Here is a 25,508-nt window from a genome sequence, read left to right on the forward strand (position 1 = left end):
TCCATGTAATTATGCTCATTTCCCAGAATTCAGAGGCGACTGTGCCTGTTAACGCTCAAAGATGGTACCCCGGGAATTAAATTTATGAGATCATTTCTCAAAATCTTCAGATTCAAACCAAGTATCTTGCTTAATGGCATGACTATTATTAATATTATTCTTGGATGCAGAGAGCCGTGAGGGTCAGAGGACCAGTGGCAAAACTCAAATTGATACAGGCAGACAGCAACGAGCCTGGACTTTTTTTCCCAAGGAATGTACTCGAGCAATTTGGTGACTTCAGGGAAGCAGGCTGACAGAAGATAGGTGCTGCAAAGGTGCTGGTTTGAGGTGGAAATGGGAAAAAGCCCATTTTTGGTGATGGCTGGTGGGGGCTCAGAAAGGAAAGCTCGGCTTGGAGGTGACTAATCCCAGTCTGGAGGCAGGTGCAGGCTACAGGGAGATCAGTGGCTCCAGGAGAGGCTGAATCCAGGAACAGAACACCTGGCAGTGGGCTGGGCTTTCACCAGAGCAGCTGAGCACTCCCAGTGCTTTTAAAAGAGGGATTTTCGGGGCTCTGTTGTTAGTATTTGCTTTTTGCTACATGTGGTCATCAAAGCTGAGCTCTGTGCTCCTCCCCTGTTGTCTGAGTCCCCTGGTTTTGTGGGGACTGGGCAGTTTACTGTCCAGAAAGGGTTTGGGGGGAAACTGAGCTGGAGGGAGTGAACCAGCCAGGCTTTTTGCTGCTCCCTGCAGTTGAGGATGTGTGTGATATCCAGATGGGCTGGGGAAGGCTTGGCTCAGTGTGTCTGCCTTGGGACCATCCCAGGAGAAGGCACAGCAACTCTTAGAGCTGCTTTTCCAAACAGTTATCCAGCACAGAGCCTCCAGACTGTGGGCAGAGCCTCAGAGGGGGTAGAACCTCGTGTTTTCACATTTAAAGGAGCTGTGTTGGAGCTCCTAAATATCCATGGTGAGGCCTGAGGAGTGTCTGACTTTGCTTTTCAGCTTATTCAGCTTTTTCTCCTTTTCACTGACTGCAGGGATTGAGTCATAGAGCTCTGGGTTAATGTCACACACTTATCAAATGCCATTAGATGGATAACGGCTTGTCTTTATCCCACATCATCATGGTCCCTGGCACCTGAGCCAAAAAACAAAAAACCCCACGCTGCTGGAGATGCAGAGTCTGTACCAAAAAAAGTCTTTTGGGGTGTTCATGCAGCACTGTAACCTCACAAGGAAGCCATGAAAAATGGATTTATGTAAAATCAATATTGATTTGTGCCAAGGATCAATCCCAGTTCATAATTCTCACTGTGCCAGCATGGCTTGGTAGCTCTTTGATCAGTTTTTTAACTCTCTGTGTAGGTGTAAAATATGGAGTCTGGACCTGCAGAGGTGTCACTTCATAACTGTGTCTGCCTGGCTGGGCTACTGGAAAAGGCCAGACACTGAGGGCTGTGGGAGAAAGGGCTGATCCAAAGGGAAAAGTGAGGCCTTGAGGGCTGTTTTACATCCTCCTGATTTTGTGTCCCAGCTGCAGCCCTGCCTGGCCCCTCTGGAATGTCCAAAGAATCCCAGGGTGGTTTGGGTTGGCAGGGACCTTAAAGCTCATCCAGTGCCATGGGCAGGGACACCTTCCAGCAGCCCAACCTGCTCCAACTGCATCCAACCTGGCCTTGGACACTGCCAGGGGTGAGATATTGAGTGTCCCCCAGGGTGCTGCTGTGTGAGGGCTGGCAGTGCTGTGTGGGGTCTTCTGATTTTCCTTTTCCCCCGGGGATATTCTCCGGGTGAGATGGTGCAGGGAGATCAGCCCCGTGCTGGGTTTGCAGCACCACTTTGGGACAGATTTGCAGCTTTTCCCAGGGCACCTCCTCCAGCCCCTTGGCTGAGGCTTTGCAGCTCAGGCCAACCTGGAAGGAGTTAATTCGTGCTTGAGAAAATTCCGAAATCCCTGAGCACGATGAGAGCAAGTGACAAACCCGAGCCTAGCAGTTTTTTAAAGGGCAAACAAAATGTTCCTTTTTTTACTGCGAGGCGCTTGGTGCAAAGTGCAGGCAGAGCAGGGCACCGTGGCTTTAGGGGAAGGCTCCCAAAAGCACATTTTATTTAAATTTAATAGGATGGGTACTGTAAGTTTATCTAAACTGCAGTTAAATATTAACAGCATCTCTAGCAGGGATTAATGGGGTCTCCTGCGTTGTTTTTAAACACGGTGAAGAGGGTGCTGGGAGTCCCTGCCTGAGAGGGATTGAGGGCCCATGAGGATGCTGCTTGCATTCCAAAATCTGCCCTAGAAACAGCCCTGAACAGGAGATTCCTCCAGCTCGGAGCGGGAATGCCTTTGGGGCGAGAAGGGCTCCGGCCAAGTAAGGCTCCCAATCATTGTTCTTTAATTGGGGCCACCGTTAACGAGAGGATAAATGAGGCAGGAGCGGAGCTGGAGCCCACGTCCTTTGTGGCCCCGGCTGCAGCAGTTATTCAGGAAAAGCTCTCCCGGACTCGTGTGTCATTCACCTGACTAAAGCCAAGGAAATTAAGCACTTTTTTGTGCAACTCGGAGCTTATTGGAGAATAATGTGGTATGCGATAGCACGGCTGACGTTATAAAATCGTGTTTTCATTTGGAAGGAACGAGAATGTCTGGAGCATAAATTATGTTTCTGATCATATTTGGCCGTTTTAGATTAAAAATAAATTTCCACTTTGGGGCTATAGATTGCCATCTATCAACTCCCAGAAAAGGGAAAAAAGGAATTAAAAGGAAAATCTGGCGGTACGAATTGCCTTGCTATGACCTACTTATTGAAAGTAGTTTTTTGTTCTCCAGGAATGAAATCCATTGGTGTGGGGAGGTGTAGGGATTGTATCGATGCAGGTTTGCAGGCAGGTCTGTAGGATGGGAGGATCTTGAACATGGACCTACAAGAGGCTAGAATAAAATAGAAGATAGATCCGTGCTGGATACTTCGGAGGAAGCAGGAAAAAAATGTTGTTTCCCTTGATAGAGGAACTTGAACTGCAAATTTGCATCTGATTATCAGCTTTTGGGACGACTCCGATCTGCAGATTAGGTGCTTAAGGCTCGGTTTTGTGTGAAAAACCCGAGACTGGGGCAGTGTTTGCTGGGAGGGTCCTTGCAGAAGGAGTCGGGCCCCTCGCAGCCATCCAAATGCCATCATTCCTCCCTGCGGCACATTTTTGGGACTGCTTTGCTCCCTGCTCTGCCTCTGAACCTCCTCCCCCCCAGCTACCCATAGAGATGCTCCTTTGGGAAGCAAACCCACAGGGTCTTGCTCCTGCTAACCTCTTCTCCATCCAGGCTTTCATCACCCTCCCCTCCAGCTGTCATCTCCTGGGGGAAAATCCTTTCCCTGGCTCCGTCCTTGCCGCTGCATCACTTCCCACCCCGTGCAGCCCTTGCTGCTTCTGCTGCCCTGTTTGTGGTCTCTGCCAGGAGAGGGGGGTCTTTAGCCTTGCTGGAGAGAGGAGAGCAGCGAGATGGATCCGGAGATAAAGATACACCTCGAGTGTGGCTCGTTCTGCTTGTCTCCTCCTGCCTGTTGCTCGCAATGAGGGGAAAATAAAAAAGACTTTCACCTAAGTAGGAAGAAAGGGAAGAAGTTGAAAGCGAGAGGCTGTTTGGTGCTCGGATGGGCTCAGCCCGTGTGCAGCAAACTCTGCTGCTGCTGTGGTCAAAACCCAATGAAGGAAAAAAGACTCTCTCATCCCCAGAGGAGGCTACAAAGCTCTCTTTCTCTCGCTGCTGAACCTTCACAGCTGGACTCAGTTGCTGGCTCCACTGCTGCTGGAGCAACTGAATTATTTAAAGGAACCTTGATTTGGTTTTCTCTTTGCTGTTTTCCCGCGTTGTGTTTATTGTCTATAGATATTTTTATAGTCCGAAGCAATTACAGCTGTCAGAAAAGAGACGAGCTGTGACAGGCTGATTTATATGTACATTGTATGTATGCAAGACAGGGAGGCAGACCAGGGATTCTGCCGCGCTTTAGTATGCAGGAGCATATTGGATGTAAATTCCTTGGGATTTTCAAACAATGCTGCTGATGATCTCCTAACAGTGGGCCAAATTCAGCCCTGGCAAGGGCTGGAACAGCTCTGCAGGTCACATCTGCCCCAGCCTCGAATGTTTGCAGTGCAGGGAGGTTGGGTTTTTTGGGTTTTTTTTCCTGCTCGTAATTTAAGATGCTCCTGGCGATCCGGGCCTGAATTCTGTGTTGAAAGGTTAACTGGCTGTGGTTATTGGAATCCCTCCGGTTTTGCTGACACAGGAGTTGGTCTCTGCCCATTCAAAGGAGCGGCCCCACAAAGAGCAAGCTCTTGTGTGCTGGTCCTGCAGGTATCCCAGCGGGGTCCCCTTCCTGCCGGGGTGCCTGGATGCCGCAGCAATCAGCAGGATTGATGTGTTTTATTCTTTGCTGTCTTGTGCACCCCGGTGCAAAGACACAACCCTGGAGAGAGGATTTTCCCCTGCCTCTGACGGTGTCTCCTTATGCAGTGCGGTTTCAGAGACCCCTCCCATGCAATTTGTGGCCCCAAAGGATCGGCTGATTGCAGCCTTCCCCCCCTCCCCTGCCAGTTCTGACAGCCGAGTTCACTGCAGGGATTAAAGTCCTTCTGCCAAGAGCTGGGGAAAGCTGCCGTTTCCTCTGGGAAAACACAGGGCTCGAGGCAGCACGTCCCACCAGCGCTAAATTCAAGGAACAGAGAACCTTCAGACAAGGAAAAAGTAGAGAGACTTGCAGAGCAATCCCCTCCTCGTATGACCAGTCAGCATGCACAATAATACTAAAGCTTTATTTGATGGAGTGTTTCCTCTGCCCGGCACAGCTCATAATGTTTTAGAGATTAAATAGCACAGTTAGTGAATTAAGAAGTAGTTTACAGGGGATTCGGAGACTCCAGGGATTAGTAACGGGCTATGGATCCTTTCACATCTAGGTCACCAGTTTGAATCCAGCTCAGGTTGCCAGCAGCGAACTCAAAAACAACAGCAAAAAACACCCCACGTTGGTGCCGTGCAAAAGCTGCCGCGCACACGGTCGGGGGATGGAGGGAGGATTTTTGGAAAAGGCGAAGCAGGGAAGTCATTGGGCACAGCAAGGGGGGAGACCTGGTTTTCCCTAAGGCAGAGCTGTGGGGGTTTGAGGGGTGCAGCACCCCAAAAGCTCTGATCTGACTGCTGCCTCCAGGACTCTCTGCTCTGAGGATGCTCCCCAGCACCTTTTCACCAGCATGGAACTGTGCCTGGAAATATTAATGTGTTTAGCCACTAGCGGAGGGAAGGAGGAATTACTCGGCATAAGCAAATGTGATATTTGTTAAATTATGAGCTGATAAAAAGTACGCGGGGACCGTGCTTGCGGCTGGGGAGGAATTTGCCACTTAAGCTCATGCTGTGTCTGAGAGGTGCAGGGGACCAGGAGGACACGCTCCTGCCTCTCCTCATCATCATCTGCCTGGTGGGGGGGGAAGGGGGGGATATTACCCGTGCCTCAGTTTCCCCTCTTGCACAGTGACTTTGCCGCCTGGGATGGGGAAGGTGCCGAGGTAGAGGAGGGCAAAGGGGAGAGTTGTGCGGTGCTGGCTGCGGGACGCAGGTAAGCGCAGTGGGGAGAGAGGAGAAAGAAGGAGGAGTGGGGGGTCTCGCCACCCCCCCGAAGAGCGCGGCGCGGCGGGGGTTAATGTGCGTGTCCTCCTGCGCATCCCGCCCCGCTGCCGCCCGCCGCCCGCCCGTGTGCGGGGCTCGGGCCGTGCGGGAGCCGAGCGCCGGGCAGCGCTGGAGCCGCTGCCATGACAACCCCGGGGATGCTGCCGGCCGGGGCCGGGGTGCTGCCGCCGCCCCCCCGCGCCCCCCCCGCCCGCCGCTGAGGCCAGCCAGGGGCTCCGGCAGCCTGACATCCCCGCATTCTGCATCCCGCCGTCCGCTCATCCCCATCCTGCATCCCGGCATCCTGCATCCCGCCTGGACCAGCCCCCCGGCAGCGGGGCGGGAGGAGAGGAGCTGCAGGGCATCCCGAAGGCTTTTGCCCGCTGTGCCTTCTTGCGCCTGGACACCTTTGCTAGTTCGCCTCGGGGGTGTTTTTTGGGGTTTTTACTGGTTTTTGGACTGCCCCCGCCTCGGGACAAGCGTGCGGGAGTGGGGTACAGCCGGGCCCCCCCCGGCGCCTCCTCGCCCAAGTGAGCCTCGGACTGCTGCCCGAAGAACCGGCTCGCCCAGCACCTTTGCCACTTCTCCTCCTCCTCTTCCTCCTCCTCCCCCCGGCCCTCCCGTCCTCCTCCCTCGCCCGAGGACAGCGGGACTCCCTCCGATGCCGCTCGGCAGGCTCAGCGCTCGCAGCCAGCCTTGCCGGGGGCTCTCCTGATCTCCGTGGAGCTCCGCAGCGCTCGCCCCGGTGGTTTTGCTCCCCCCCATCCCTCCTCTCCACCCGCCCCTTCCCCCTTTTCGCCTTGTCGGGTGTGTTTTTTGCCTGTTGGAAAAGTCCCCGCTGCCCAGGATGGGGGTCGGTGGGTGCTTGGCCCTGCCCTGGAGGTGCCTGGTCGTCCTCTGTCTCAGGCTGCTCTTCCTTGTGCCCGCAGGAGTGCCCGTGCGCAGCGGAGATGCCACCTTCCCCAAAGCCATGGACAACGTGACAGTGCGGCAAGGGGAGAGCGCCACGCTCAGGTAGGAGCAGCTGGGCTGGGGCCTTGGGGGGCTCGGGGGGTCCTGCTCGCCTGGTGGCTTTTGGGGACGTGACTCAGTTTCCCCGCGGGGGATGCGCCGTTGCCGGTTTGCCGGTGTAGGATGGAACCGAGCTGAGAGATTGGAGCGCCGGGAGAACGGGCTTGGGCTCTGCCCTCCCAGTTGTCTTCGGGAAAGTTACTGGGGGATGAAAAAGAAGGGAATGTGATTCCCTTTCGGCGCCCTGCCCCACAGCAGTGCGAGGCAGGGCTCCGTTGCCGCTGTCGGTGCCGTGGCTCGGGCACTTTGGCCGCGTTCGGTGCGGATAAATCCTGCTCTCCTCCTGGAGTGCAGTGCTCGGGGTGTCTTCATCCGTGTCAGACTGCCCCAGCCTGGGGAAAAGGGGGAGGTTTTGACCTCCTGGTGTGGCTTTGTGTCTTTTTCTGGTGTCCAGACTTGCTGGAATAGGGAAGTGCAGGACGGGGCTGGCTCCGGACAGGTGGATGCTTTACTCCTTAAAAATCCCCTTGCTCCAGAGGCAGGGGTTGCTGCTCCCTGGCAGCGTTCCCTCCTTGGGAAGGGAAGAGATGGGGGCTGGGCGTTGCACCAGGGTCCTGTCCCCTGCAGCAGTGATCCGAGGGGTGTTCAGGGGCTGCCGAGGAATCCATAATTCTGCTCAGCATAATTTTTGGGACATCTTATGCCCAGACATTCGTCCCTGTCCTCACAGCAGATGGGCGCAGTCATCCCAGAGGATGTTTGATAGGGACATTAAAAATCAAAAGCCAGGTTTTAATTGTAGCGTTGGGAAGCGGCGCTTGCAACTCCGGCACGCTCGGGAGCGACTTTGCTCCTCCGGGGCGTTGCATAGGTGACACCAACATCTGCGGGGACAGCTGGGTGTGTGCGGTGACACCACACTCCTGCTCTACACCAGCCAGCAGAGAGGGGCCGAGCCAGGGCAGGAAAAACAGCCCCGGGAGGAATTTCAGCAGGAATTTTCCTGCCACTCAGTTGTTTGCAGCTCAATCTCTTGTCCCCCCACAGCCCCTGAGTGCCCCTAGAAGGGTGGGAGCGTGTCGTGGCCGTTCCTCTGGATTTGTCTTGCGTCATGGCACGGCTGGGCAAAGAGGCTGGAAAACGGGTGGCAGAGGGTGGAGGACAGAGTGTCTCGCTTAGGAATTTGAGCTTGGCTTGAGAAAGTAGTAGCTCCTTTTCTTTCCTCAATCGCTGTGTTCTCCCAAGAATCCTCCAGACCCTGCTATCAAAGGGGAGGGGTTTGGGTTACTGGGGGTAAACACACAGGGGGTGAATGGTGCTCTGCAAACTTCTGGGAAGAGGCTCTGGTGAGGGCCTGCGCAGGGTTTTGGGCATAGATCAGGGATCTTGATCCACACCACGGATCGAGGTGCTCTGCCCTGGCGCTGGGTGGTCGCTGGTGTTGGAGGAGAACAAAGGGAAGCTTGGGTGAGTCAGCAGGAGGGATTCTTCTGTCAGGGAGGCTTCATGGGAAGGGGGACAAATCCTGCCCCCGGAGGGTGGCTCTGGGGAGAGGGAGGAAGGACAGCAATGTGTCATCATCCCAGTAGAGCTGGGAGCTGGTCTGGTGGCAGGGGGTGTCCATGTCCCTTGACAGGTGCCTTGTCAATACAGGTGTGCCCTGGGAGAGGAGCACGTGAGCTTTGGGATGTGCAGCCTGTGCAGATGCCATTCCCACTGTGCTGGTGACATTCCTGCTGTCCTGCCCCGGGAGCAGGGATTGCTTTTGGAAATTTATGGCTTGCTACTGTGTGACAGAGAGGTGCAGGAGTGTGGTTTTGCCTGGGCGTTTGGAGGTGTTTTCCTGCTGGTGTGAGGTGGGAGCAGTTGGCCCAGCAGGCAGTGGGACCTTGCTGCAGCCCCTGGTCAGTCCCAGTTGTGCTGCGCCGTGGCAGGAGCCGGGAGGAGCAGAGCATGTGAAAACCAGAGGAAATCAAGGAAGCATGAATCTTCCTGGCTGCTCCCCTCCCAGCCCAGCGTGCCCATCGATCTGTTGTGGAGGAGTTAACTTGTGCAGAATAGCAATGCTGCTACAAAGGCTCTGGCAGACCCCAGCCATGCTCCCAGCCACCTCCTGCCCAGCCCTGCATGGGTGGCAGTCAGGGAAGGGGAAAAAAAAAATCAGGTCTAATCCAATCTCAGTCATTTCCATGCAAGGTGGGAGGATGGGAGCTGCAGCCAAGGATTTGGAAGGAGAGATGTTTCTAGAGGCCCCTTCTTGGTGTTTCACAGATGCCAAAAGGGAAGAGCAAGCTGAAAACTCAGCAGCAGAAGTTGCTGTTTCTCTGGGAGCACTTGGAAACTCCTGTCCCCCACTCTTCCCAAGGGAGAGGCTTTGGCTGTTGGAAATAGGTTATTTTATCGGGGTGGCAGGTGCTGAGGAGCCTGAGAAGCTGTTGAGCAGCAGTGCCCTGCCAAGAGGCTCTTTTCAGCTGTCCCTCCAAGCAGAGTGAATTCAGTGCTGGGAAAAAAAGCTGGATTGAAAGCTACAAGGAGACTTCTCTGTTGTAAAGGCTTTGCTCCGTTCAATCCACTGTAGGGAATCAGTTTAGGACCAGAGACATTGGAGATGTTCAGGTATTTCCTTCTAAGTCATGTTTCTGCTGGAGGGTACAGGCTTGTCGTGGGTACCAGCACTTTAGATCACTGTATTAAATTTAAATCAAGCTTCAGATGTTGGCTTAGAGCTGCTGCCGGGGATAGGAGGGGTAACATTTACTCCTGGGTGCAGCAAATCCTGTGGGAATAGGGAAAGGGTTTGAGGGTGTCCAACAGTACAGTGTTTTTACTGGTGGATGCGTTGGTCCTGCCTTTGGGGTTACACTGAGGAATTGTGTGCAGGTCAAGGTCAGAGTTTTCTGCCCTTCCTTGTGTCCCCAAGCACAAATCCTGAGGATGAGGCTGATCTTCATCCCCTCCCAGCACGTCCAGACAGCTCTGCCCTCACCAGTAGCAAGTGGCTCATGCTGGAGAGGGCCCATCCTGAGCTCCCATGCAGTGCTTGAACCGAGTCCAGGCACTGCTGAGACCTTTGGAGCAGCTCTCTGGGCACCAAAACAAATGGCTTGATTATGATTTCATTTTAATTGGCATCAGTCAGCGCTCTCCATGGCGAGGCTCTGACGTTCCCATCAGCAGCACAGGCGCCTGCCTGGTGTCCCCCCGAATCCGCCTGTGCTCCTCTCTCCATCTCCTCTGGTTTCCTTGGCAGGGTGATCCAATGCCTTCATTTGTTCCCCTCTTTGATTCCAACACTAAAAGTCAAATCTGAGTTAAACATGAGGCAAAGCTTTTTTTAACCCTGATGTTTCCCGTGGTTTCCACTCAGGCTTTGAAAAGGGCTGTGAGCTTTGCCACTGAGCTCTGTCATTCTTTACCTAAGCCTGTTTTGCAAATTTATTTGGCCCCTGTTGTGCTCTTGAAATAATTTTGGAGAAATGATGACTTGGCTGTGAAACAAAACAAAATCAAGCACGTTTGTTTGATGGGTGCAAACAGAAAGTGCTTGTTTGCTAAGCAGAAAAGACTATTTTTCAGAGATGGGTCTGTTTTCTGTGACTCTTTGATGCCCCATCTTTTCCCCTTTATTCACAGGAATTTGCCTTGCTCTGTTTTTACTGTACAATAGAGAAATAGGAATTGTCTTTAAGGGGTAAATGTGGTATGTTCCAGCACCCAGGTCCTGGGGGAGCCTCCGTGTCTCCCCCAGTGCTGTTCCTGCCAGGGTTTGATCAAGGGTGATTCTCGCTGAGGTTTTGGGCAGCTGCCTTTGTGGTTTGCAGTCAATGAGTGCAGAAATCCTGCGGGGGGAGGAGGGCAGGGAGCCCATTCCGGGCTGTCTGTGCTGGGAAAGCCTCGGCTGAGTCAGGGGGGCTCAAAGAGCAGTGCCCAGCGCCGGGCTGGGCTCCTGGTGTGAGTAACAAAAGCCAGACAGGGCAGAGGATGATGATGAAAGAGGCCAGCCCTGATTGCCAAACCTCCTCTGGTGGCTGCCCAGCTCTGGGTCCGTTTTGCTCCAGGCTCCCACTCCCACTCTGAGCTGCAAGAACCCCACTGAGGGAGTGTTGCTTGTCCACCCCGTCCCACCAGCTGAGAACACCCCAAGTTAAGTATTCCCATCTCCTGCCCAGCCAACTCCTCCCTTCCCTGTACACCACATTCCTTATTTCCAGATCACTGCTCATCTGCCTCTCCAGCATTCAGACCTGTGGAAAACTCATTCCACTTTGACTGTCCCCAAGCCCAGTACCTGGTAGTTTTCATCCTGCTGCAGTTATTTATTTCAGAGACTCCTGATTGCTTGCCTGCCCACTTCCCAGCTACAAGCCCAAAGTGAGGGATATAGCTGGGGCTTGCAGAGGCCAAGGTGTAACACCTTTGCTTTTCTCAGTTCCTGAGCAGTAAAGGAATTCTGAGCACCTGGGATGGGCTGGGAGCAGCTTCCAGCAGTCCTGTGGGGATGGGGTGAGGATGGGGCTAAGCTGCACACTCGTGTCTTGACCCAAGTTAATTCCCCCAGTTCTCCAGTATCCACCACCTTTGCCCTTCTCCTTCAAACCTCTCTCCTTTTCATCCTGAGATTCAGGGAATGAATTTAAGGCTGTGGTGACCCCTCCTGTATTAAAGTGAGGAAGGGGCAGAGCATGTTCTCCTACATCCCTCATGGTGCCACTTCACCTCTGCCTCTGCTCTTCCCCTTGTTGCTCCTTTCTGGTGGGGTTTTTTTCCCCACATTCCTGGGGATGCCCCATGGGGAGGATGCAGGAGCCCCACGTGCAGCGTTTGTAGCTCACGAGCCGATTGCTTTGCTGGCGATGGCACGTTTCTGAGAGAGGAGTTTATTACTAAAGTGACATGTCAGCAAATCTCTGCCACCTCTCTCCCATCTCGGAGATGGAATCAGCTTAAAGTGGTGAAAAAAAAATTGTCATATGCATGGATTATTCTCTTTTTTTTTTTTTTTTTTTCCCGAGTGCAATTTCCATCTAAGATGAGACAAGCTCCTGATTGCTGTGCCAGAGGAGGGTTTCCCTTTATAGCTTTCCTGGTAGAGCTGCTGCCTCTGGTTCACTGGAGCTGGGGTCTCCTAGGGGACAAGTGGGCTTTTGTGGAGCTCATATCCCCATCCTGGCTCAAGCATCTCACATCTGGAAAGGCTGAAGCCAAACAGACTTTACCTTGGGATGGAGAAGGGAGGCCAGAGCAGCCCCATAGATGGCCAGTGGAGGGATGTTGTTGTTTCTAGTGGTTAAGGCAGGCTTGGGAAATGGATTTTCAGTTTTCAGCCCTGCCCTCAGCTCCTCGAGTGACGTTGGGTGCCCTCCCAGGTCCTATAAATGTCTTGATTCGTGCACAGCAATTGCAACGCTTCCTTTCTCTGCTCCGTGAGTCATCTGCTGGCGTTGCAGTCTCTTTGTGGCAGGATTCATCCCTCTGCAAGGAAACTGCTCTAAGAGTGTCCTACTGGAGGGCACCAGAGGTGTCCACCTGTGCCCTGCCCTTGGGGTATGGAGAGGGGACTGGGAGCTTCATTTGGGTGGATATGCCAGGGAATTGTCATTTGGGGGGTACCTGGTGTGTGGCTGGGGTACTGCAGAGCTGCTGGGAGGGGGGCTGATTAGGTGGGAGCTGAAGTAAAATCAGGGATGGTGGGACTTGGGAAAGCAATGCCTCTATGGGGCTGCTCACAACCCCAGAATCTGCTCTGGAGTTGCCTCACCACAACCATGAGCTGATGTGAGCCTTGGACCCCAGCACTTGTGGGTGTCAGTCCAAAGGACGGCACCTGGCCTCACCTCTGGCCTTTGGCTGTCCTGATGTGCTGTCCCAAGGCCACTCTGGCAGAGCCCTTTGTGTCACACTGCTGCTGGCTCTGCAGCCCTGAACTGGCAGCTCCACGTGTTTGTTAACAGAGGCAGGTTGGGGATGTGGGTCATCTTCAGCTTGCCCAAGTCTTTGTCACTTCTGTTGGCTTCGCTGGAATTACTCCAATTTATGCTGTTGGAAAAATCCTCTTCTTGATCAGACAGAGTTGTTTTCTTCCCCCCAGACCTGCCAAAACCTGCCACTTTGAACTCAGACACCCTTATTTTCCTTCAGAGGAAAAAATCAGGAAGGAACTAATCTACAACCACATCAGTGGGAGCCTGGGCTAATAGAAATTGTAATGAGAATCCAGAGCCAAACAAACAGGCAAATGGGGAAAATGCAATCCCACCGATGCGACAGAGAGATTTGTGCCAGCAAAGGGGCTGATCCAGTGCTCACTAATGTCACCACGAGTCTTTATCCCAACTGTAATGGACTGGGGATCAGGTTGGAAGACAGCATTTCAGTCTTGCTACAATATGCAGGCTGTTAACGGGTTGTGTGTGGAATAGCAATGCGGAATTCCTTCTCCTCGGGGTTTGCTCCTCATTGCATGAGGCACCTTTGCAAAGCAAGTGGGAAATTCCTTCTGCTCTCCTTGGGTTTAGTTCTCGGAGGTGCAAGGCTGTGAAGGAGCCAAGTCTGAGGCTCGGGCTTGGCTGTCTAGTTGCTGCAGCGTCTGTGGAACCGCCAACAGCATCTCCATCACGAGGAGATTAAAAATCCTGGTTTAAACAAGGATTCTTCAGCTGCCGGGGAGAGGTGTTGGCTGTCACCACCACAGTCACGCTGGGAAGCATCCTTAGTTTGTGTGCAAAGTGAGGAGGCAGATGGGAGGGTATGGAAAATCCGCAGGCAAGCTTGACTTTGCAGCTGGATTCTCCCCTGGAAAAACCAGGGAGAGGTTTGAGACAAGGTCTGGGGAGCTGAGCCTGGTCTGAAGGTGGGGACACCTTTGGGGACAGTGCTGAATAGGAAAGGACACCAAGGGTCAAACGGGAGATGAGTGAGTCCAGCTCTGCATGTCAATGAGGACAGAGTAAATAAGGGATAAAACCACCTTCCAACATGAGCAGCTGGTGAAATATCACAGGATTTTTTTCCCAGAGATGGGAGATTTTGACCGGCTCTGTGCCTGCAACCATAAATGGCTCTGACACCTGTGTCTGTTTTATCAGACACATGCAGAGCCCCGGCCATGATCCAAACATTCATTACTTGGGATTTTTGAGTCTCTTTCTCCCTTTTTTTTGTCATGGTGGGATCATTATTTTCGCAGCTTCACATCCTCAGTTCAGCAAAACCAGCGTGTTTTTCAGCCTCATGGTTTTTACACATCTCTAATAAGAACCATGAGAGGAAGCTGTTGAGAAAAGCAAATTCTCAAGGGTATGAAAGGAGAGCAAGGCAGCTCCAGGCTCAGAGACACTTCCAAACTCAAGATACTTTGGACCAACAGATAGACACAGCACTAATATTTGAAGGCATATTTGGGTTCTTAGCCTTCAGTCCTCCAAATTCAGTCAATTTTATGTGTAGGGCTTTATTCCTTAAATAACCTTTAAAAACATAAAGATAACTTTTAATTATCTTCCATCCCTTTTCTTCTCTTACAGTCCAGTAGAAAGCACTTGATGAGCTCAAAGGGTGAATGAGGTGAAAATTCAAGGAATTATTTTCCAAGTCCTTTCTCTTCCATTACTATTCAGCAGGAGCTGGGAGGGCACCTGCTTCTACTTTCATTCAAAAAATTCTGACTTTAATCATTTGTTAAATAAGAAAATACTTTTTTCTTTTTTTAATTCAAACCGAGATATTTTTATCAAACAATAAATTTCTTTCTTGCGTACCTTGACTGGAAAGGATTTGACTTAGAATTCCCTTGTGGGCAAGAGGGCAGGTTTGAGTTTGCTTGGAAAAATATTATTTCTTTCCTTTTATCTGAGTTTGTGAGTTCAGTGAAACATCTTCTCAAATGTTACGGGAAGTTCTCTGATGAAGCTAAAGCAAGATTTGGGGTTTAGAAATGTTTTATAGGAAATAGCGAGATTTGGATTTCATTCAGCCTCTGAAGGGAAGGCTTTCTGAACACACAGAGTTTCCCTTCAGCTGAAAATAAATCTTTCCCTACTCACCTCTAAACTGCTTTACATCTTGGGTCAATCATTACTTACCACTGTTTGGAAGAGCTGCTCATTCTGTTTTGAATCAGACAAAGTTTATATTGAATGGTGTTTTCCAAGGCCAAATTTCTAGCTGGCCAAGGCACGTCAGGACCCTGTTTGCTCTGCAAACTTCCACAGTGTGGGAGTCAGGACAAAACGTGGCAGCGCTGGGAGGGAGCAGTTTGGAGGTTCCTCATGGTGTGTGTGTGCAAGTGATGTGATTTAGTCCTCTACAAACACTAGGAGCCAAAGGTTTCTTGTTAGCCTTGACTGGTGGAATTAAAGAGTCTCTTCCCTCTCTTGCAGCCTGTGGCAGGGCAGGATGTGGGGGTCGGTCTCTTCTCGTGAGTAGTGAGTGATAGGGCAAGGGGAAACTGCCTCAGATTGCACCAGGAGAGGTTTAGTTTGGATATTGGGGAATATTTCTGCACCAAAAGGTCTGAGAAGGGCTGGAATGGGCTGCCAGGGCAGTGGTGAAGTTCTTATCCTTGGAGGGATTTAAAACCCGTGTGCATGTGGCACTTGGAGACACGGGCGAGTGGTGGCCTAGGGGAGTGGTTGGAGCTGATGGTCTTAGAGGTCTTTGCCAGCATGAGCAATTCTGCAGTGGGAAAGTCAAAATCCCATCTTGGGTTGTTATTGCTTCGTCATGGAGCTGGTTAGTCAGGGGAGACGCTTTCACTGGTGCATGTCAGCTGGGCTCCTAAATTTCTCCTGTTGTCCTTGTCTCCTGGAGGATGGCAGCTGCAATTTCCTTGCTGGTTCCAAGCCAGCAGCTTGCAGACTGTTGACATTGCTCAGCAGACACGGGGCCTTCACCTCGGACACCTCTGTGAGTCTGAAAACAACACAGACGTTTTTGGCCATCCAGAGGTGCTCCTGGTGACCTCCATTCATTCAAGTGGCGCTGCTGAAATAATCTGAACTGCTGAAGGGATCACAAGGGTGATCAGCATCCTCCTGGTCCTTCTAGAAAAGACTGCAGCCCCGGTGGCTGTGTATTGTTTGGAGGAACTTCCCCCACCTGGATGTGTCCGACCCTTTGGGATGGGTGGGAGCTGCGGGGTGATCCTCCTGCAGGTTTGGTGGGGAGAGAAGGTGCAGGTGATGCTTTGAGCAAAGGGCTGTGCCACCCACGCTGCAAAGGGAGGCTTGAGAGGCACCGTGGGGCTGCTGAATGAGCACGCCGGGGACGTGTCAGCTCTTCCTCTCAGCTTCCCCCCGCAGCGCCAACTGTCAGTAATTTAACTAACGTTTTGTAAATAAATGTGGCATTCGGACAGCTGTCACCGCGCCTGTTATAAACACTCCCTTTGTCACTAAAAGCTGTCAGTGCTGCTCCGTTTCCCCTGCAAATGCAGCCACCACTGCCAGTTTAGCTCCCGGATCCAGGGCTGTCAAGGAATCACATGCCGGGCGGTGGCCGGGACACCGCGGCTTCGCACAGGGAGTCTGGCGAGGCGCTGCCAGGGCCTGGTGTGAAGGCAGCTTCTGCATCTCCAAAATAAATAAATGGCCTGAACAGTGAGCAAGAAAACCCATCAGCATGTGGCTGTAGGGCTGGTTGCCAGCCAGGAGCCCGGGCGGGCCAGCTGCAGTGTCGGTGGTGGTACCTGGTCCTGCTGCCATCTCATCCCGGCCCCGTGGGAAGCACTGAGAGGATGAGGGGGAGCTCAGCCAGAGCCAGGGTTTGATGTGCCAAGGGAGTGATTTGGCATTGCAGATGCTTTTCACTTTGAGTAACCTGGTCTAGTGGAAGGTGTCCCTGCCCATGGCAGCGAGTTGGATTCAGATGAGCTTTAAGGTTGCTTCCATCCCAAACCACTCTGGGATTCTATGAAAAGTGGGCTACTGACTCATCAGGATTTGGTTTTGGTAAACTTGGAGTCTCTGGGACTGGTTGGATTTGAGTGGTGAGATCAGCCCTTTGAGATCTGCCCTCTGCTCATCTGTCTTGCGCAGCACACTTGTCCTGTCAGGAGCAGATTCTGCACCTTCAGGCAGTCAGGATGCTTCTCCTACTAATGAACAGGGTGGGCACACATTGCCCAGAAAAGTTGCAGCTGCTCCAGCCCTGGAAATATCCAAGGCAAGTTTGAAGGTGCTTGGAGCAACCTGGGATAGTGGAACATGTCCCTGCCCATGCCAGGGTGTGGAATAAGATGAGCTTTAAGGTCCCATCCATCTCAAACCACGTGGGGATTCTATGAGCCTGGAGAAGGGATTCTGTTGAGTTTCTACTTGTCTGTGCTGCTTTTCTCCTCTCATCTTTCTGGGACCTGTATCTCCAAACCCCCTTTCCGTGGATTTTCTGTCCTGGTGCGGGGTGGTTTAACTTCCAGCTGTCAGCACCTATGGCCTGGCTGTGCTGCAGCACTGGGTGATGCAGACAGTACAGAAATCAGCACATGACATCTCTCTCCCTCTAAGCTGCTGTAAAATTAGCTTCATCTCAAGTGGCAGAAAATGATCATATCCTCGCTTGAGGGCGATGAAGAATATTCCTGAGTCACTGCTAGTGATGAAACAGGCAGAAAATCCAGGGTGATACACAGCTGCCCACTCAGTTCTAATCGCTGAGGCCATTTGCTGCTGCAGAGCCTCAAGACACAGCTTCCTCCTCCTCTCCCTCCCTTTCATCCATCACTCCCCATCGTGGCCAGGGCTGCAGATCCCAGCAGGAGCAGAGCAATTTCCCGTCCCACCAGCGAGGCTGCAGGCTGTGAGCAGTGTGTCTTCCTTCCCTGTTCCCCTGAGACGAGAGGAGGGGGTCAAAGCTTCCCTTTCTGAAAGGAATCAGAGGGAAAATATGGAGCCTATCCTCCTCAGGTCTCCTCCCTCCACACTGTGATCCTGCAGTCTGGGCAAAACTCTTCTCTGAGCTCCTAGCCACAAATTTTCCCTGCTGTCTCTGAAGCAGCTGCTGTGCCCACGAGGATATTTCCTTTTTGTCTTTCTCCTGCATCAGCTTTAGTTCAAAGCCATCTCCCTGGATTTTTATGTCTTGGATAAAGCCACCCTCTTCCCTACAACTGCCAGCTCAGTGCTTGGGAAGCCTCCTGCCAAAATTGCTGGTAACTGAGGCCAAAAAACCCCTTCAAAATGGGGATGATCAGAAGCAAAGTGCTGTAATCCTTCTCTTCCTTGCATATGCTCCCTGGCAGGGTGATAGCAGGAAGGACTCCTTGAAGGATGCTTCCTGCAAACCTTAGTTCCCCAAATTCTGATGGAAGCCCCCCACACTCTGGGGGCAGGTTGGAGGTTCTGAATTTCCTCTTCCTTCTGGTTTTCCACGTGGCTCCATCACCTTATTCAGCAGCGTTTAGAGGGCAAACGGTAACAATCCTGCAGTTCATCAGGTGTTTGAATGAACACTCTTTTCTCCAGTCAGGGCTTGTCAGCATTTATCCCTTAACCTGGTTTTCAGATGTTCTGTATCCTGCAGATTTGCGGGATATGCTATTCACACAGAATTCTCCTGGTGTCAGACTTCTGCTAGGATCGCTCCACCGCTCCCGCCAGCCTGCCATGGGAATTAAACAGCCCTGGCAGCAGAACAGGGAGAAATGTGTCGGAGCACAGGGCTCCTGCCAGTGTCAAACAAAATTATTGCACAAGCTCGCTTCCCTCCCCCTGGAAATTGCTGCACCAGCACGAATTTCCCACACTGGTTGACCAAATCTGGGCAGTTTTCTGTGAATCCTGCTCCCTTCCATAATCCCAGACAGCTCTGCACTCTGGGCAGTTGTTTGTCAGCACAAGCAGGTGCAGAGCTGCAGGACATGGGCTGAGCATCTTGCTTTGGTGGTTATTCCAACACACAGCCACTTTATCCTCCCGTCAGGCAGCACCAGCAGCTCAATTTCCTGTTTGCCTCGTATCTTTCCCCAAAAAACACAGTCCGGGATGGTGCATTTTGGGTCAGGTTCAGCAGGAGAGCAGTGTCAAAATGAGTGTAGGGCTGGGGATTTTGGGGTTGAGTGTTGTAACAAAGCACCCCCTGAGCACAATTCGTTCTGCACGTGTCAGCCTCGGGACACACACACAGACCAAATTTGTGTGTGTTTATCATGGGATCATAGAAATGCTCTGGAAGCATTTATCTGGGATCATAGGAATGCTCAGGCTGGAAGGGGCCTTAAAGATAATCTAGTGCAAATCCCCAATATGTAAATAAATACCTATATTCATATGAAAAAAAAAAAAAAGTAAAAATATAAATACATTTTTAAAGGCAAAATGTATTTATATTTATGTACCCTGTGAACAAAGGTGCAAGTGGGGAGGAGTAATTCATGCAGCTACCTGGTGAGAGAGGCAGGACACAGGGATAAAGGCAGGAGAGATGGAACAGATGGCAAGCCTGGATGCCACAGCTATAACCTGGAAAAGTGTTTCTGTAGAAAAGCAACACTGGGGGCTCCTTTTGGGAGAGGTGAGGGGACAATCCTGTTGGTAAATGCTCCAATCTTTTCTCTTGGTGCTGCCAACTGCTGCTTGTTTCCCCTGCTGGGAGTCTGAAACCACCCCACTAACCTCTGGCAAAATCAGGGGATAACAAGGATGGAAGGCTGACTTTGTTTGTGGCATTCAGTTATTTTTTTCCTGGCTTGGAAAGGAAGAAATAAAGTTGGATTTTGAGTGGGGTTGTTGCAGCAAGGAGGGAAATGAAATCTGCTCATCAGCTGCCTTCTCCTTCCTCGTGTCCCCATAAATAATCCTCCTCACTCAGAGACTGCTCAGCTCCTGCACAGGGAACAGAGATGGCTTTGGTCTTTTATTTTTTTGCAGTGGCTGGTGGGTTCCTTCCCTTCCATTCCCTGCCTGCAGTTCCCCTCCTCGGAGCCTGCTCCTTCCCAGGGCTGCTGTTCCCTTGCCTGGTGGAACAAAGGAGAATGGCTTCCCACTGCCAGAGGGCAGGGTTAGAAGGGATATTGGGAGGAAATTCTTCCCTGTGGTGCTGAGGAAATTCTTCCCTGAGGGTGCTGAGGCCCTGGCATAGGGTGCCCAGAAAAGCTGTGGCTGCCTTGTCCCTGAAAGTGTTCCAGGCAAGGTTGGATGGGGCTTGGAATAACCTGGGATAGTAGAAGGTGTCCCTGCCAGTGGCAGGGGATGGGACTGGATGACCTTTAAACTTCCAACCCAAACCATTCTGTGATCCCATGGTTCCAGGGATTTTTGGCTAGGCTTTACATGCAGTTTAGCCTGGCTATGTCTGCAGCTTATCTGCCTAATAGTCATCCACCCCTTCTCTGTGGATTCATGGAAGAAAGGTGTTCCTTTTCCTCTTCACCATTCCTGCTGGCTTTTGTGAACCAGCTGCCCGGTTTTGGTCAGGTTTTGCAGGGAGGTCACATTCCTACAACTCCCATGAAAAGAGTAAAGCTTGAGAGAGACCTCATTATTCCTCTGAAGGAATGACAGAACCAGCTCAGCTCTGGTACGAGACACCCGAGAATCCGCGTGGGCACCGGTTATGTGCAAAACTCGAGGGAAGAGGGAGCTCCAGCCTGAGCTTGCATCACTTGAGGTTTAAAATGTGTAGGAAAACACACGTCTTCCATGCAATATGTGGAACTGCTCATTAAATGCAGCAAGGAGCGCAGGTGGGGAGGGGTTTGGGTGCTCCAGATTGTGCGTAAGGAAAACTGCAGAGCTGATGTTGTGTTGGTGGAGAGGAGCTGCCAGTCCTGGTGTCAAGGAGAGGAGACAAAAGCTCAGGGCTTTGTGCTTAATTCTCCTCCTCTCAAATGGGGGATGCTGCACTGAGCTCGGCTGAATGGGAAGACTGCAACAGCTGGTGGCTGTGGCATTGCTGGAACGGGCTGGCTCACCCTTCCCTCCACTTCGAGAAAAAAAAAAAAATAAAGGCAAAAAAAGGCACAAAAGCACTGACACACACACACAAAAAAAAAAAAAGCCAGTAACTCGCTTTCCAGAAGTTCCTAATGCTGCAACAGGCAAAGCACAGGAGATAAAAGAAATATAAAAGCGAGGGAAAGAGGGGAAAAAATGCATTTATGAGCTCTCAAACTAACAGCATGCAACTCTCATATTATTTTTCCTCCTTAGCCTTTGAAACAGAACAACGGCCTGGAGCCTTCTCGGCAGATGGACAATGTGCGTGCCTTAACCACTTAACAGCCATTAGCCTAATTTCACGTACTGGAGCCAAATTAAATAATAAGTAAGAGGCTATGAAAAGCTGGTTTGGAGGCTGCATTACTGCCTTTCACTTGATAACCTTCTCATAAACAGATGCTCTCTCTCTACCCTATTAACCTTGTCTGAGAGCGGGGAGGGGGCTTCGGTGAGACAAACAAGCCAGACCTTGGTGGGGAGGGGGGAGATGAGCTGGAGGGGCCAGATGTGGGGGCTTTGCCTGTTTTGGAGGCTCCTCTCATGTTTTATCCCCAATGCCCCGGCCCTGGAGAGGGCCCTGAGCAAAGAGCCCGTTCTGCGGTTGCGCCCAGGTCACTGGAACGTGCCAAATGATCCATCTTGATCAGCGAGCCCATCTGTACCTGCTGGGCCAGGCTGCACCACCCGGAGCTGGATTTGTGGACAAATCTGCTTTACTTGGAGGAGAGGGGAGATGGTGTTGATAGACACGAAAGGGGAGGTGGTCACGAGGCTCAGTGCCTAATCCCGCCCTGCCTTTGGCTCAGGGGGCTGCTGCCTCCTCTGTCCTCCCTGTGCCACCAGCTCGCCCTTTCTATGAAGTAATTTTGCTGTTCTCTGCCTCTTCCCGCCCTGCACTGAAATAGAAACAAAAGTACTTGCCTAAGCTCTGGGAATTTGAGAATATTAGCTTGCAAAATGCTTTTGACACAGCTTTAGTGCTGGGAGGGTGAGGCATGTGCAGGTGTGTGCAGAAAAGGTGTTCTGCACTTCTTCCTGGCAGTGAAGGTTTGGGAGTGGCTGCCCTAATTCCTCACCACCCCCCACCAACTCCTGCTCTGCGCTTTTGCGTCTCAACTTTAGACCTTTAGAAGTTTTCAGGGGATTATAGATGACCATGCAGCTATTTTTGGTGAAAGCTTTTATTTATTAAAAAGCCATCTTCCTTCATTAAGAAGATACATTGATGGGAAATAGATGAGAGGCTCTATTACTGGCGTCTGGTGTGCTGGGCGAGCCTGGGGCCACTGAGTTTGTGTGTTTTGTGCCCTCCCTTGATGCAAGAAACATCTTGAATGGAGCCAAGAAAAATTTGGTGCAGGAACAACCCAAAATTTGCTGCATCAGTCATCCCCTCACCCCGCCTGCAGCATCCAAAGCCCTTGGATAGATGTGGGAAGGTTTGGTGCGGGATTTCCTGCAGTTCCTTGGTGCTAGCAGCAACTTGACTTTGCCTCTGTGTTGGTTTTCCTCCTTTGTCTGAGTTGTCACACCGGCTCTGATTTCATATGCAAAATCCATCCTCTGGCTGGCACGGAGGCCGATAAAGCCGGGGCTCTTACAAGTTTACTTCATTTTAGTCCAAGTAGGAGTCAATGATTTGCTGCCTGTGGTGAGGACGTTTGGAAAGGCTTTGTGCTGAGTGGATTCTCCGAGGTTCAGATGAGGATGAATCTCATTTTCCTGTGGCCTTTCCCTCCGTGGGACACTCGCAGCGTCCCTCTCCTGTACCTGGCTGCCTAGCTGCACTAGGCTTGCAGGTACTTAATGTCTTTGAGCCATCTGTTCCTCTGTCAAATTTAGTTAAAATTGGCCAAAGGCTTCACGAATTATTGGGGAAGATTGCTAGACAGAGGTGTGCAGGTGAAAAGCACGATTGAATAAGCTCATCCCAGTAGGACTCAAGGCTAAAAATGTATCAGGGTATGTTATTTGGAGACAAGGCAGCTTGGAAAATGGGATCCATATCCAACCTTTCCCCAGCACTTGAGATATTTGATTTGAGTCTATTTTTTGGTGCTGTAGAAAGCTCCTCAGTGGAGATGGACTTTGCCTTGGGTGAGATGTGGTGTTTTATCTTTTATTGCTGGTAATGCATTACTTCCTGTCATAGCCCCATCCATGGTGTGTGTGTGCAAGTATCCTCACCCCAAGATGCTGCAGCTGTATTTTCAGGCAGCTGTTTGCTGAGGATCTCCTCCACCAAGGGCTGGGAGGGCTCTCTCAGCCTGACTAAGACATTTTGGGAGAGCAGTGTGCTCCTGTCAGAGACTGCTTTGTCCATGTCTTAAACCAGGATGCTTTGATTCTGTCATGGATGTCGTGGTTTTGTGCTCCCACAGATCCATCCAGAAATTTTGGCAACCAGAAATTAGCCATCTGATCCCAGCAGGTCTTGGGGAAGTGAGAGGGACCAGCCCAACTTCCAGAGTCCCTTGTTGACTACAGGAGGACATGGGGTAAAGGAGAAGAGGGGAAAAAGCAAAGAACTGGCAAAAATTCTGCCAAAAGCTTGATCCAGGAGCATTTCCATAGGTGGACCAGAAAAGCAGGAGCAGTCTGGGATCCCTGCTCCTGTCACTGCAGGTGTCTGAAGTGATGGATGGCTGTGTCTGAGTGTGTTTGTCCCCTTTGCAGTCTCTGGGGAGCAACGGGCCTTTTTGGGGTGCAATTCATCCTGCTCTAAGGCAGGTGTCTAAAATAGGTCAGACAGATTGTGTCCTAGCAGTGCCTCTTTCTCTCCATTTGCTGTGAAGCGGGGTCCAAATGGCTGAACTTGGCTGAGGTGATAACTCCCAGCCCCAGCATTTAGAGGAATCAGAATAGAAAATATCTAACATTGATCAGGTGTATTAGAGCCTCATGAGGGTGTGGAGCAGCAAGAAAACACCTGGTACTGCACTAAGCAGAAACAGGAGAAGAAATGGCTTTTTTTTGGCGAGTTTTTGCATCCTGAGTCCATTTAAATCTCATCCCCGTAACTTCCAGGAGACTCAGCTAAGCAATTCTGCATGTGGCTTGTCATTAGGTGCCTCACCCAGCAACCTGCAAGTTCATTAGTATTCTTTTTACTGCTAACGAAATGTCTGAGCTGCATCTTTTCTGCATGAGAGGCTGAAACAGAGGCAGTAAAGGGAAAAAATCCAGCTCCAGCTCTACGGAGACCACCCAGAGCGGGTCCCTTCTGCCAGAAAAGCTCTGCTCATGTCAGTGTGGCAAAACCACAGGAGCACAATAAAAAAAACAACCCCAAAAGTAGTTGGGAAGAGAACTTGAGCTTTATAATTGCATCTGGAGTGGGGTCTCTGCCAACGTGGCAGTTTGAGCTGAGGCTCTTCCCACCCCAGCGCAGCCATTGCTGCAGAAATCCATAGGGGTGAACATCTGCAGGTAAAGAGGCAGAGTGGAGGATCAGGTTACAGATGTTCCTGTTTCTCCTGCCTCTGTGGGAGCCCACAGGGCTGCTTGGCTCTGCTTCCAGGGCTGGAAAATGTGGATGAGAGCTCCGTTGGTGGGTGAGGAGAAGGCGAAGCAGCGCGAGGGCCGTGGCTGTGCCCTGCCTGCCTAAGAGGCTTCATTGATTTTTCTTTTCTTCAATGGAAACAGAACTGACATCCATTAACCAGCCTCCCGGCCTCTCCAGAGCCAGCCATGGAGGCAGCAAAGCCTTTATTGCTATTTATTTTTTTTCGTTTCTCTTAGACTTGTGGGTTTCTCTCCCATTGCTCCTTGCTAATGCCCAGCGGCTCTGGCTGCAGCCTGGGGGATGCAGAGGGGTTTGAGAAATACGAGGTGGAAATTCAGCTACCCAAATCTGACTTATCCCCACTGTGTTTTTGGAGACACCCCCCATATATTTAACCATCTTAGACCTCCACAGAGAGCTCTGTGAAGTTTCTGGGGTGAGATGGATGGGAGAAACCATCTCCTCTGTCTTTATTTGGCAGCTCAGATGCTTTTTGCTCCCTTGGGAAAGGAGCACAGCCAGGCTGTGAGTAGTAGTGTGGATTCTTGGGGTGTTAGCAGGCTGGGAAATGGGATTCCCCTCCTCCAGAGGCAGCTCCAGGCTAAGGGGTTTAATTCCTCTGCTTGGAATGAACATTTGCTTGATAGAGGCTGGAGGTGAGAGCTGAGGGGCCTGAGGTAGCAAGAGCCAGGATCTGCCTGCAGAGGTGGGATGTGGTGCCTTCATCATCTGCATCCTTCCCAGCTCCTGGGGATTATCCCAAGTCACTGTGCAGTTGTTCAGGGGAAAATTTTTTTTCCTTTCTCAGAACTTGTGGCAGGTGAAGAGAGCAAAAGCCATTTATGGGTGGAAAACAGAGCTTTCAATTTCAAGTTTTGCAAAATAACTAATCTATATTTAGCATTGTGTCTGTCTATATGATGTAGATTTACGAGCCTTATGTATATTTTATCTATACATATTTGATCTTAGACAATTAATGTCTCCTGAGTTCTCAGCAGAATTTTTTTTCCTTGGTATTTCCCTATTTACTTCTTTTCCTTCTTACTTTGGGTGGGTTTGCTCCTCATCACTGTCACTGTGCAGCTCTCCAATAACTGTGTTTTATATTCAGTTGCAGAGTTTTCTTTGGGGGGTTGGTTTTTAATATACAGTTTATGAAGAAGCCTGATTTTTGGGAGCCATGTATGTTTACAGCAGAGTGTTTCTGCAGAGAAAGGGAAGATCTCGGAAAAACAAAGAAACAAGGGGAAAAAAGAGATTATTGGGTCTTTTTGGCCAGTGAACACTGCAGAAATACCTTTGACATTTTCCCAGACTGATTAGACAGGTCTTGAGCTGACTCAGATACCCGCTTTCCAAATGTCTCTGCCTGGACCAGACCTCAGCTGCAGATTTAATG

At 51.2% G+C, this 25,508-nt stretch overlaps 1 protein-coding gene across 5 annotated transcripts in view; it reads left to right on the forward strand.

Annotated features, from left to right (window-relative positions):
* Nucleotides 1-25,508, forward strand: part of LOC136371027 (protein CEPU-1) — a 357,472-nt gene that overhangs the window by 212,674 nt on the left and 119,290 nt on the right. For 2 of the 5 annotated variants that reach the window (XM_066334816.1, XM_066334819.1), the window contains exon 2: nt 6,586-6,670. In XM_066334816.1, the coding sequence (XP_066190913.1) occupies nt 6,586-6,670 (85 nt within the window). Of the gene's footprint in view, nt 1-6,102; nt 6,187-6,370; nt 6,671-25,508 lie in introns of those variants that run through there. The other 3 variants (XM_066334815.1, XM_066334817.1, XM_066334818.1) reach the window with 2 other exon arrangements.

Source organism: Sylvia atricapilla, chromosome 23, assembly GCF_009819655.1.
Source record: "Sylvia atricapilla isolate bSylAtr1 chromosome 23, bSylAtr1.pri, whole genome shotgun sequence".
In the NCBI taxonomy this organism is placed as follows: domain Eukaryota; kingdom Metazoa; phylum Chordata; class Aves; order Passeriformes; family Sylviidae; genus Sylvia; species Sylvia atricapilla.